The sequence below is a fragment of the Rattus norvegicus genome, chromosome 12 (genome assembly GCF_021556685.1).
Source record: "Rattus norvegicus strain SHRSP/BbbUtx chromosome 12, alternate assembly SHRSP_T2T, whole genome shotgun sequence".
Lineage (NCBI taxonomy): Eukaryota > Metazoa > Chordata > Mammalia > Rodentia > Muridae > Rattus > Rattus norvegicus.
Window position 1 is genome coordinate 22,413,197 of NC_141545.1, and position 12,827 is coordinate 22,426,023.

Here is a 12,827-nt window from a genome sequence, read left to right on the forward strand (position 1 = left end):
TTAAATATTCCCTAAAGGCACTGCGAGGAAGGCTTGGTCCCCGCTGAGAAGAAGAACCTTTAGGGAATAGGAGGAGGGAGGTCACTGGAGTGTGTCCCAGAGATCTTCCTGTCTCTGCCTCCCCAGTGCAAGAGATTCCAAGTGTGTGCCACCATGACCATCTCCTCTGTGGGTTCTGAGGATCAAACCCAGGCCCCTGAACTTGTAAAACACCTCCTTTAAAGAATCAGTAAAGTTGTCAATCCCTGTCCCGCTCACCTGGGCTCATTCAGGAAAATGCGATGGTGGACTGATGAACTGACAGACTGCTCTAGGACATGCTTTGCATAAGCTCAGATTTTCAGGACAGCTACTTGAGGTTCTAAATAGCTCCCCAGATCCAGATAAGTCCTGGGGTGACAGGTGCTGTTTTGTACCATTAGCAGCAGGGGTAGACAAGACCCATGAGGTCAAGAGGGACATAGCTTTGTCCCCCTTGGGCCTTGCTGTTGTCTTCCTAATTTAGCTCTGGGTTCCTCCCTAATCTACCCTTTCTGTTCTTTTTTTTCCATTCACCCCAGCCCCTCCCCCAGGGCCTTTTCGCAGGTACAACTTTCCCCTTACATATCTCCTATCACACAAGCATCCCAGGACCCCAAATCCCCATCTCGCTTGGCAACCCTGGTCCTGGATCATGTTGTAAGTCCTTCTCCTGGGGATGCCATGGGCCAGGAGACCTCTAGACTAAGTACAGACTGGGGCCCTGGCCAGCCATCCCAGCCTCATCCCCTCTGGTGAGACTCTGTGTAATCTTTAGATCCAGAAGCCTCAGGGTGTAAAGTTTGAGGTAGTAAAGAGTATCTAGATGAATTCGAAATCCCAGAATGCACCCTGAGTTTGACTTTGAACAGGAATGACCTCTTGGGAGGCCCAAGATCTCAGGACTGGACTGCTGGTCTGAATGTACTTACTGCCCTGAGCCTGGGAAGGCAGGACCTTCCATGTGGGGGGGGGGGTGAGCAAAGGGGACACAGTGCCTGCTCTGTCCTGCACATCTGTGGCTTTGGGGCCTGAGGGGCCATTCTTAGAGATAAATGTGTTCCTCCTGTCAGCTGTCAGGCCTTTGAAACAGTGGGCCCTAAATAATTAAAGTCTCCCAGGAATCCCAAGCTGGGGAAGGGACAGGCTGAAGCCTGGTGCTAGCCAGAGGTTCTGTGTCGCAGGATGAGATGACACGGGGTTCTGGCAACTTGTTAGAGCACCTTGTGTGAAGAAGACGTCTGGATGACACCTTGACTGATACTGCTTAGCTACGCAAACCTCTTGCCTTCTTCTCAGGGTGTGGACGATGGACTCTGGAGTCACTGGGCTCTTTATTGAATTCCCATTCTCAATGTGGCCACGCTGGTTAAATATCTTTCTGTTTCTTATATTGATTTCTTTTGTCGATGTATTGAAGATAAAGGGCCCAGCCTAGTTAGTTAGAACTGACACAGTCTAGGCTTTTTACTGAAAAACCAGGGTCACAGTTCCTGGGGGGACTTTCAAAGTCCAGAATCAGGAGGCCCTGCCACAGTTCTGCCTCCCTAGGCCTTGGTTTCCTGGGCTAGGAGGCCACCCCCAGCCCTGCAGACAATGCTTCAGAAACTTCAGCCAGGGGCAGCCGAGTGTTAAACCAGCCTTCTGAGATGAAAGGACCATCCCTGCTCTGTTTCATCAGATGCCAAAGGGGAGATGGCTTGACGTCTTCAGAACCAGGGCATGGGGTTTACATCTTGACCCCTGGGCACTGACAAGTTCAATCATCCAGGATGAGGCCCCTGAAGAGGAAGGGGCTGTGGAGAGAGGCGGGGAGGAGTGGGTGGGTCAGCTAGGCCTGGTTCTCAGGAAGACTCTCCTTGGCCACCCAGTGCAAGAACAAGAGAGTCAGCTGAGTTTCTGGGCTAGACTGTGGCTAATCCTCAGCCTTGCTAGGACGCCTGGGGACAGGGCACGTCTCCCCTGCTTGGTGGTCATTGCTGAAACACCTTAATGATGGCTTCAAAGGCCTGGGGTGCATTCCAAGCCCCAGGAAGGCAGAGGGGAGTGGTTAGGAAACATTATCTGGCCCCTAATTGCCCAGTGGGGATTAGCAAGCCTGTCACCCCTCCCCCAGGTGAGCTCTCCTGTCCTGTCAGGCCACCTTCCTGAATCTGGGCCTCCTTTGAAGTGTGATTAGGAGAGGAAGAGAGGTGTCTCTGGTCAGTTACAAAAACCTCAAGCCCTCTCCAGCATGGGGGCTAATAATCCAGAAAACCCCTAAATGGACAGCTTGAGACAGGGCAAAGTCAGGGCCAGCCCTTCTATGCAGAGTCCAGTCAACCTGCAAGGGGAGCTTGGGCCAGGTGATACCCTGAGCCTTATGCAAGCGAGGGCTACTAGGCTTCTCAGGACACTGGAAGGCCCAACTCCTGACCCTTGTCATAGGGTCTACTGCCCTCTCCACAGCTCCACCCTCTCTCCTAGGTCAGGACTTAGCTTTGGGACCTCTGACATCACTGGGGCCTCAAGTGGCACTTCTAGGATTCTTGGTCGCCCAAGTTTCTCATTGTTGTAGCCCATATCTCATGTGTATATGTGTGTACACGTATGTATGTATGTATGTATGTATGTATGTATGTATGTATGTATGTGTGTATTATGTGTATGTGTGGCATAGGCGTGTGTCAATCTGTATGTATGTATGTATGCATGCATGCGCAGGTGTGTGTGTACGTATGTGTGCATGTAGGTGTCTATTTGTCTTATGTGTGTGCACAGATGTGTGTATGTGTATGTATGTGTGCATGAAGTTGTCTATTTCTGTGTGTCTGTGTCTTATGTGTGTGCACGGATGTGTGTATGTATACAAGTGTGTGTGTGCGTAGGTCAAAGGTATATGCTGAGTGTCTTTCTCCATGGCTCCCACATTTTTTTTTTTTTGAGAGAACGTCTCCAACTGAACCTGGAGTGAACCAATTCAGTTAGGTAAACTAGCAAATGAGCTCTAGGGATCCACCTGTCTCTAGTCCCCTCCCAGAGCTTAGCTGGGGATCCAGCTTTGTTTTCTCTCAGTACTGAGAATAGAATCCAAGGTCTTGTGTATTCAGCAACACCCCAGCCCCTCCCTGGGGGATTCTAGGCAGGGGCTCTACCACTGAGCCACGCCCCCAGCCCCTCACTGGGGGATTCTAGGCAGGAGCTCTACTACTATTAATTATATTTTTAGCTCCCTTTTTCTCTTTCTGGTTTTGAAACAAGGTCTCATTAAGTTTCCTAGACTTGTCTTTGACTTACTGGATAGCCTGGGCTGGCCTTGAACTTGGCATCTTCCTGCCTTAGCCTTTCAACAGCTTGTGTGGAAGGCCTGCATCCTCATGCTCACTGTGGCTCTGATTGACATCTCCCTCATAATGTGATTTCGGGAATCCTTTTCCGCTCTGGGTGGTCACTCTCACATCTTTCAGTCATTTTATCTGTTCGACTCTTTTGCTAGACTGGCAGCCAGCCAGCTCCAGGGGTCCTGCTGCCTTTCCCCTGCTGGCGTTATGGGTATGGTGCTGTCATTCTCATCTTTTTCCATGGGTGCTGATCATTTGACTTTGGATCCTCATTCTTGCACAGCAAAGTACCATCACCCGTTGAACATCTCCCCAGCCTCTCATCTGTGTTTAACCAGACCCAGTACCATCCTTGTTGATCAAAGGACACCAGGATTTGTTCAGGAGATTAACCTCTTTCCAGATATAGCTCCCACTTTGACAGATACTCCCTATCCTTTTTGAGGGTTTCTTCCAGCTATTCCTTGTTTTCCTTGCTGTACGAGGTATAGATCCATCTGCTCTTATCTGGTTTGGTTTCCTTGCATAAGCTGTTAGTAGGTCTCTCTCTCTCTCTCTCTCTCTCTCTCTCTCACTCGCTCACTCTCGCTCTCTCTCTGTTGTTGAAGTGGCTGGGTACTGGCTGCCTGCCTCTCCCTTCCTCCAGTGAGAGAGAGAGCTCTCTAATAATCAGATCCTTAATTAAGTTGGCACACTCTGTGTTTCCAAAATACCATGCCTTTTTTTTTTCTTCTTCTTCTTTTTTTGATCTTTGCAAACCTTGATATTCAAAGCAGGCTTGTGCCACACTGTTTCTGGAGGACTGTAGGGAGAAAGTTCTGGCCCCACCAGGAAAGGGAAAAGGCCTGGGCACCCATTCTTCCTGGGTGTGGGGGGTCCAGCCCAGGGCCAGTCACGTGACTCGACTCTCCAGCTGTCTGTGACTGTAGACAGGTCTGTGAATTCAGGGTGGTCTAGAGGTGGGAGGGAGAGGGGCACGGTTGAGAGGGGTGCCTTGAGGGGCTGTGGAGGAAGGGCTGGCATCTAGCCCACCATCCCGGGGAACTTGGGGCACCACTCTTTCAAAACACCAGCTGGTGCCCATCCCCTCCTGCCTGTCCCCCCCCCCCCCCCCCCCCCCGTCTCATCAGCTTCCACAGTTCTGGGGCCTGGCCCTGCTTAGGGACAGCCTTGAGGATGCTAGACTTGAGTTTCATGGAGGAACAGACACAGACAAGGGGACAGACCCTGAGCAATACTGAGGTGAAGTTCACGATGGTAGGAGAGATCGTAGGTCTTGCTGGGTCCTAGTGGTGTGGAGGGTCATCTCAACTCCCTTTAACATCTGGGGCCCTTCCTAACCCCATTTTGAAAAGTCTACCAGGGAGATGTCATATCTCCATTGCTCGTCCCAGGTTGTGCGAGCTCTGTAATCTGGCAGAGGCCATGAGGCTCCAGGAAGGAATGTGGGACAGGAGCTGGAAATAATGTTGATGGTAGACACATCTTGCCAAGTATGAAGCCTGCATTTTGATTTTTGGGAGTTTTCCCCAAGTATCTCATGCACATGGAGGGGCACATGACTCAAGCACATAGCTTGCACTCTATCATAAAGCCTGCTTGTTAAGGAAACCAGAGCTTGGCCAGGAATGAAAACATGACCAGCGTCCAGGAGAGCCCCTACCAAATCCTCCCTCAAAGGGCAGCTCCCTCCCAACTCCTGACATCCTGATTACTTTCACGAGGCCTGAAGGGATTCTCCTCATGTCCACTTCAGATTTGCCAGTGCTCAGATCTCAAGGACGTTGTTCAACAGGATTTGACAGAATGTGTCCAGGCAAAGCACGCGCGCTACTTGAAGGTCTCCCAGTGACCCTTCCTGGTCACCACCCCTTCCACACAACTGTTCAGAACACTTCTGGGGTAGTTGGTTTTGTTCATTCCAGAATCCCACATGGGTGTGGGACCTCCTTCGGGCATACATCATGGTGTTTTGAGATTCACTGTGGGTGGTATAGGCCAGCAGCTGAATGCCTCCTCCAGCTAAGGCCTGACCCATTACACATCACAGCTGCTTGAATTTTTTTTTTTTTGTTACTGGACAATTATATCGTTTCCTAGTTTTTGTTTGTGAAAAAATGGCTATGTAGGTGTTCTACCACTGAGCCACACTCCAGCCCCTCACTGGGGGATTCTAGGCAGGGGCTCTACCACTGAGCCACACCCCAGCCCCTCACTGGGGGATTCTAGGCAGGGGCTCTACCACTGAGCCACAACCCAGCCCCTCACTGGGAGATTCTAGGCAGGTGCTCTACCACTGAGCCACGCCCCCAGCCCCTCACTGGGGGATTCTAGGCAGGTGCTCTACTGCTAAGTTATACCCTCAGACTTCTTTTAAAAAAATATTTTATTTTGTGAAAGAGTCCCGTTAAGTTGCCAGGCCGTCCTTGAAATCACTTTGTACTGAAGCTGGCTTTGGACTTGTGACATCCCCATTTTGATCTGGGAAACTGGGATGACAGGATTGAACCATGAGGCTTAGCTCCAATCTTATTCACAATGACCTGACAAGGCCATGAAAGCCCATGGGTGACAATCTCCACTAGAGCTGGGTGTGTACCATTTGTTTGATGAAGCAGCTGCCTGGGTCTCTGGAAGCTTAGCATAATCCATCTCCCTCTTTTTGGGGTAGGCACAGGGACCTCCTCAGAGGATTGTTATTATTTCTGAGTGTTGGTGTCTTTCTGTTGTCATGTGTCTGAAACAGCTGAGAGAGGCCTGAGGCTTCGGAGGAAGGGCTCACCAACCAGTCTGTGCCTATGCTCACACCCACTCAGCTTCAGTGGCTTGGCCAGTGGTGTGGGCTGTTTGGCTACCAGTCCTCCTCAGAGGTAGAAAACAGGCATAGCTACCATAGCCACAGGGTTTTCTTCAGGCTATGCAGAGGTCAGAACACATCAGCCTGATCTGCATGAATCCAGCTTTAGAGAGGGAGATGAGGAAGTGAGGAGATGGGGGAGTTTCAACTAGACCCTTGTAGGTATCAAACTGCCATAAGGAACTGCTATCCTGAGAGAGAGAGAGAGAGAGAGAGAGAGAGAGAGAGAGAGAGAGGAAACTAACTCTCCATAACTTTCTAAACCCAATTAAAGAAATCAACTAAGATAATCAAAACAATCTTATTACATCTATCTATCTATCTATCTATCTATCTATCTATCTATCTTTACCTATCTACTACGATTTATCTATTTATTATCTATCTATTTATCTATATTGTATCTATGTATTTATCTATATATATAATTTATCTATGTTTCTATCTATCATGTATTATCTATCTATATTGTATCTATATATTTATCTATATATATAATTTATCTATGTTTCTATCTATCATGTATTATCTATCTATTTATTTAGTATTTATTTATATAGGGCAGGTGTACCACAGTGTGTATGTGAAAGTCAGAGGACAACTTGCAGGAGTTGATTCTCTCCTTCCATCACGTGGGTCCCAGGGCTCGAACTGGGGCCGTCAGGTTCCATCAGCGTGGGCTGTTGTAGGCTCTGTATGTGGAGCTCAAATAAGTGCACCCCATGCACAAGTTAATATGCATCCAACCATGCACATCTCCTGCAGGAGGCATCTATCCCATACTACACACGTTCTCATACGGCCACTATGACCTCACAAGTGTGAGCAGTGTTATTAGAAAGAGTTTAGGATCTTCAGCCAGGACAGGCACTGAGATGAAAATGTAAGAGCTTAAATGGAGCTCACAGACAAAGCCGGGCCTGTTGGGACAAGCCTGTGGTTCTAGCTCTTCAGGCAGCTGAAGCAGAAGCCTGCCATTAAAGCCTGCCAGGACCAGAGAATGAGTGAGAGGGCAACTTAGGTAATTGAGGAACTAGACTGTGTCCCAAAATAAAAAGTGAAAAGACAACTGTAGCTATAGCTTAGCAGTACTGCGAGGGACTGGGGTATGGCTCAGTGGTATAGCCCCTGCCTAGAATTCCCCAATGAGGGGCTGGGGGTGTGGCTCAGTGGTAGAGCCCCTGCCTAGAATCCCCCAATGAGGGGCTGGGGGCGTGGCTCAGTGGTAGGGCACCTACCTAGAATTCCCCAATGAGGGGCTGGGGGCGTGGCTCAGTGGTAGAGCCCCTGTCTAGAATCCCCCAGTGAGGGGCTGGGGGCGTGGCTCAGTGGTAGAGCCCCTGCCTAGAATCCCCCAGTGAGGGGCTGGGGGCGTGGCTCAGTGGTAGAGCTCCTGCCTAGAATCCCCCAGGGAGGGGCTGGGGGTGTGGCTCAGTGGTAGAGCCCCTGCCTAGAATATTTGAAACTCATGTCACCCTCACTGTGCAGTCACAGAATAACAAGGCAATTCTCAGTCACCTCCTGCAGTTTGCCTTGCTCCCCTGGAGGCCTTGTGTGTACCAGACCGAACTGTTTTCTTCTGAGTAAGCCATATCAGGAAGCTCTACTCTTTCTTGAGGTGGATCTTAGTTCCTCCTGACTTTTAAGACAATAATAATAATGATAATACCCACTGATTCTATTTTTTAATGTAACCATTGAAGAAGCATTGTAAATTACTCACCAAAAAAACAGGTATAAAGCCAGTGAAATTGTGTGACAGAATATTGGCTCAAATTGTGTCCAGCTGTGTCTTAGTCAGTGTTCTATTACTGTGAAGAAACAGTACGACCCATAGCAAGTCTTTTTTTTATTTATTTATTTATTTATATGAGTGCCCTATCTGCATGTATGCTTGATTAACAGAAGAGGCTATCAGATTCCATTACAGATGGTTGTGAGCCACCATGTGGTTGCTGGGATTTGAACTCAGGACCTCTGGAAGAGCAGTCAGTGTTCTTAACCACTGAGCCATCTCTCCCGTCCCATAGCAACTCTTAAAAGGAAAGCATTTAATTGGGGCTGGCTTACAGGTTCAGCAGTCTAGTCCATAGTCATCATGGCAGGAAGCATGGCAATATGCATGCAGACATGGTGATGGAGAAGGAGCTGAGAATTGTACATCCAGATCTGTAGACAGCATCAAGAAAGAGTGACACTGGGACTGAAACCCAAAACCCACCCCTAGTGCCATCTTCCAACAAGGCCACACTCACTCCACCAAGGCCACACCTCCTAATCCTTCTCAAGTAGTGCCACTCTCCGATGACCAAGCATTCAAGTACGTGAGCCTATGAGGGCCATTCTTACTCAATCGCCACAAACTCTCATCTTACTTCACCTTGTTATACTGAATAGCTCACATATTGCTACTAAGGAATAATACATCATTATTTTAAATTTAGAAAATTATATGTATTTTAGGCACCAACTTTCAGCTTGGCAAAGAGTCACAGGCTTTTTCAAAATGTTTGTATACAGTTTCTGTGAGAAAAAAAACTTCAATTTTAGATTCTGGATATAAAAGCAAAGCATACTAAGGACCACATCTACGATACCCACTCCTGCACCCAAGGCTAAGGGAATTTTGCGCTAGGGAAGGGGGAAGAAAGAAATAAACAAAATAAAGCAAGCAAGCAAACAAAACAAGATCCCACTTATCACAGCGACAAGGAGATGTTTTAGATTCAAACACACAATGAGTTGGGAAGTGATGTTTTGTACAACACAGAAATATGAGAAGGCCACAGTTAACATGAATACTGAACAAAACGAATTTTAAGATAAAGACTTAGTAGAAATAAGGCCAACATGGGCTCTTTGTTAAACAACAACAGCAGAAAACAAACAAAACAGACATCCAAAGAGGCAAAACAAAACAAAAACCATTGGTGTCCTTGCATTAATGCCAGCCAACATTAGTCAGTGGAGATCAAGTCAGTGTTCTCAGCTTCCACATGAAGATCCAGCAGAGGAGAACATGCATCCTGAAGCTACTAAGCGGTGGCATCGCACAGGACTAAGAAATGGAAGTTTAGAAAAATAGCAGGAAAAAAACCAACAATGCAAAATCAGGTTCATAGACCTTGGTCAAAGGTGTTGGCCTCTTGGACTGACTAGAAATAAGAGATATCAAATCCAGAAATGAGAGGAGACATTACCACAGAACCTACAGCATACAAGACATAATGAACAGACTGGAGAGTGACTCAGAAGTTAAGAGCACTTGCTGCTCTTGAAAAGAGCTGGGGTTCTGTTTCCAGCATTTATATGGTGGCTCGCAGCGGGGAATTTGACACCCTCTTTTGGCCCCTATGAGATGAACACCAGTTACTCGTGTGGCATATACAAACCTGAAGTCAAAACATTCACATACATAAAATAAAAATAAATCCTAAGAACTAAACCTAAAACCTACAAACACCACAATTAACTGTTTGCAGGGTAGAATGCTACATGCCTTTAACCCAGGCACTAAGGAGGAAGAAGCAGACAGATCTCTGTGAGTTCAAGGTTAAGACTGATCTATATTGCAAGTTGCAGACCAACTCTCACAGTGAGATCCTGTTTCAACAAAACAAGCTAAGTCCACCAAAGCATCACACACACACACACACATACACACACACACACACACACACACACACAGAGGCACAGACATATACACAAATACAAACACAGACACATACAGAGAAATACACACAGGTACACAGAAACACACACAGACATACAGACACACACACAGACATACACACACACATATATACACACAGACACAGACATATACACAAATACAAACACAGACACACACACAGACAGACATATACACAAATACAAACACAGACACACACAGAGACATACACACAGATACACAAACAGACACAGACACACACAGACATACACACACAGGTACACATAGGTACACATACACACAGGTACACAGAAACACACACAGACATACAGACACACACAGACATACAGACACACACACATAACTATACACAGACATATGGACATACACACACACACACAGAAACATACACATACACACACATAGATACACAGACACACACACACATACATTCTCTCTTTCACACACCCATACACACACACACACACACACACACACACCATAAAATCCAACAACCCCAATCAAAACCAGACCAAACCATATAAAACAACAATGAAGACAACTGTTTCTGCCAATGAACTTACTTGAGAGGAGAAATCACCACAAACTCTACAGAATAAAGAGACAACAAGAACAACCCACACAGCCTGTGTGCCACTCAACTCCACAGTCAGAGAAAGCACATAAACTACCAGAGTGAACTCAAGAAGAAAGCAGATGGCCAATGTAGCTTTGTGACTATTAAAGACATCCCACCTAAAATAAAGACCTCTCTGAGTCCATGCGGGATTGCAGAGGTCCTGGAAGAATTCAAATAACTTCAAAACATAGCAGTGATGTTGGCAGACTAATAGAACAAGATGCCAACAGTTGTTACGGAGCTCTAGTAATCAGGACAGGGTGTCAAAGTCAAGGTAGACAAGTAGATTTGCGGGACAGAATAGAAACGCGCACATGGGAACAACTATTGAGGAAGGATAAAGGCTATGCTGGGAAGAACAGTCTTAAATAAACAATGCCAGAGCTGTTAGATCTTGAATGTCCATTCATCTGTTTATCTGTCTACCAGCCACCCATGTGTCTATCATCTGTGTCTATATATTTATTTGTGTGGACATACATTCATGAGTATGTTCATGTGGCTGTGTGTGTGTGTGTGTGTGTGTGTGTGTGTGTGTGTAGTGTGTAGATCAACATTGAATGTCTTCCCCAATTGTTCTTTACCTCATTTTTGAGATAAGGTTGCATTGAACTTAGAGCATACTGATTTGGCTAAGCTCGATAACCATTAAACCCTGTGTGTGTGCACTTCTGCACCTGGCTTTACATGGATGCTGGGAATCTGAACTCAGGTCCTCATGCTTGTGTAGCAAACACTTTACCTACATCTGTTTCCTATCTCTGTTTCCATTATCTAACTCTACTAAGCTGTTTTCCTTTTATCTACATTTCGATCCATCTGTTACCTAATAGACAAAACATAATTCAAAGGAGATTATAGGCTTAAGTGAAAAATTTGTACCTTGGAAACTTTTAGAAGAAGCTGGGGACACGAATCAGTCAGTGAAGTTCGAGCCCTGAAGATATGGAGAGCTGGGTTTGGATCTCTGGTTCCCAGATAAAAGCCAGGTGCAGAGACACAATGCTGTCATCCCAGCACTGGGGTGGGGAGACACAGCAATCCCTAGAGCTCATTGGCGAGCCAGTCTAGACCAATCAGGGACCTCCAGCTTCATTTAGAGATGTTGTCTCAAAACATAAGGAAGAAAGTGACTGAGAAATGCTGATGTCTCTATGCCTGCCTGTCCGCATGGATACATGTAGTGGCTCGTGTTCTCATGCTAATTACGTTACCCAAAAACCTGTTTGCAGTGTCCAGCAAGTAGGACCAAAGGAAGCCTGTTCCCAGTTGGTTTTTGACTGGTTAATAAAATTATGGGCAGCCAATGGCTGGGCAGGGAGACAGAGGCAGGACTTTTAGGATTCCCAGGAAGGGACCAAGGAAGGAGGAGACAAGGAGAGTCCTCAGTAATGAGGAGAGAGAGAGAAAGAGAGAGAGAGAGAGAGAGAGAGAGAGAGAGAGAGAGAGAGAGAGAGAGAGAGAGAGATGACATGTAGGTACGAGGGGAATGAAGCCCCAGGAGGGCTGCCCAGCAGGGTCCAGGGCAGCAAAGATGAAATATAGATTTAATAAGTATTAACTCAGGAATATCAGAGGGGAGTGTGTGTGAGCCTCATGGAGTTAGGGAGTGGCCCAGCCATAAGGTATTTAAAATATAGGGCTGTGTATGTGTGTCTTTCTTTTGGGAAAATCCAGAACATTGGGGCAGAGCAAGAAGCGCAGGTGAACTCACTAGGGAAATATAGAGTGGATTAATCAAATACTGTAACAGATACACAGACACAGACACACACACACACACACACACACACACACACACACACACACACACACAAAATCCATATACCACATTCTGGAAAATCACAAGAAGAAGCATTTTTGTGATTTTGGGTTCGCAAAGATGTTCTTAGGTATGACATCACAGACGGAACCAATAGAAATAAAAGTCAAGTTGCAGTGAACAGTGAAGTTCCAGCACATATTTGCCAGAGTGGCTAAAACTAGGACCTGACCATCCCAAGTGTAGACGAGAATGGGCGATGTGGAGAAGCCAGCATGCTCCTCCGTTGCTGACAGGAATGAGAGAGAGAGAGAGAGAGAGAGAGAGAGAGAGAGAGAGAGAGAGAGAGAGAGAGAGAGAGAGAGAGAGAGGAGGGAGGGAGGGAGGAAGGAAGGGCGGGCGGGCAACAACAATAAAGAAAATGAGACACTTTGGTAAATAGTTGGCCAATTTCTCAGAGGCTGAAAATTCCCAACCACCAGAGCCAGCTGTTCCCCTCCCAGGCATTCACCCAAGAGAAATGAAAACATACATTCATAAGAAGACTCGTGCACAAATGT

The 12,827-nt window shown here is 46.8% G+C and overlaps 1 protein-coding gene across 1 annotated transcript in view; it reads right to left on the reverse strand.

The window, feature by feature from the left end:
• Window positions 1–6,248: 6,248 nt before the first annotated feature.
• Window positions 6,249–12,827, reverse strand: part of LOC148002219 (uncharacterized) — a 43,570-nt gene continuing 36,991 nt past the window's right edge. The window contains exons 10-11 of the mRNA XM_087579485.1: window positions 12,495–12,556; window positions 6,249–6,386 (exon numbers count right to left, since the gene is read on the reverse strand). Coding sequence (XP_087435611.1) covers window positions 6,249–6,386; window positions 12,495–12,556 — 200 coding nt within the window. The remainder of the gene's footprint in view (window positions 6,387–12,494; window positions 12,557–12,827) is intronic.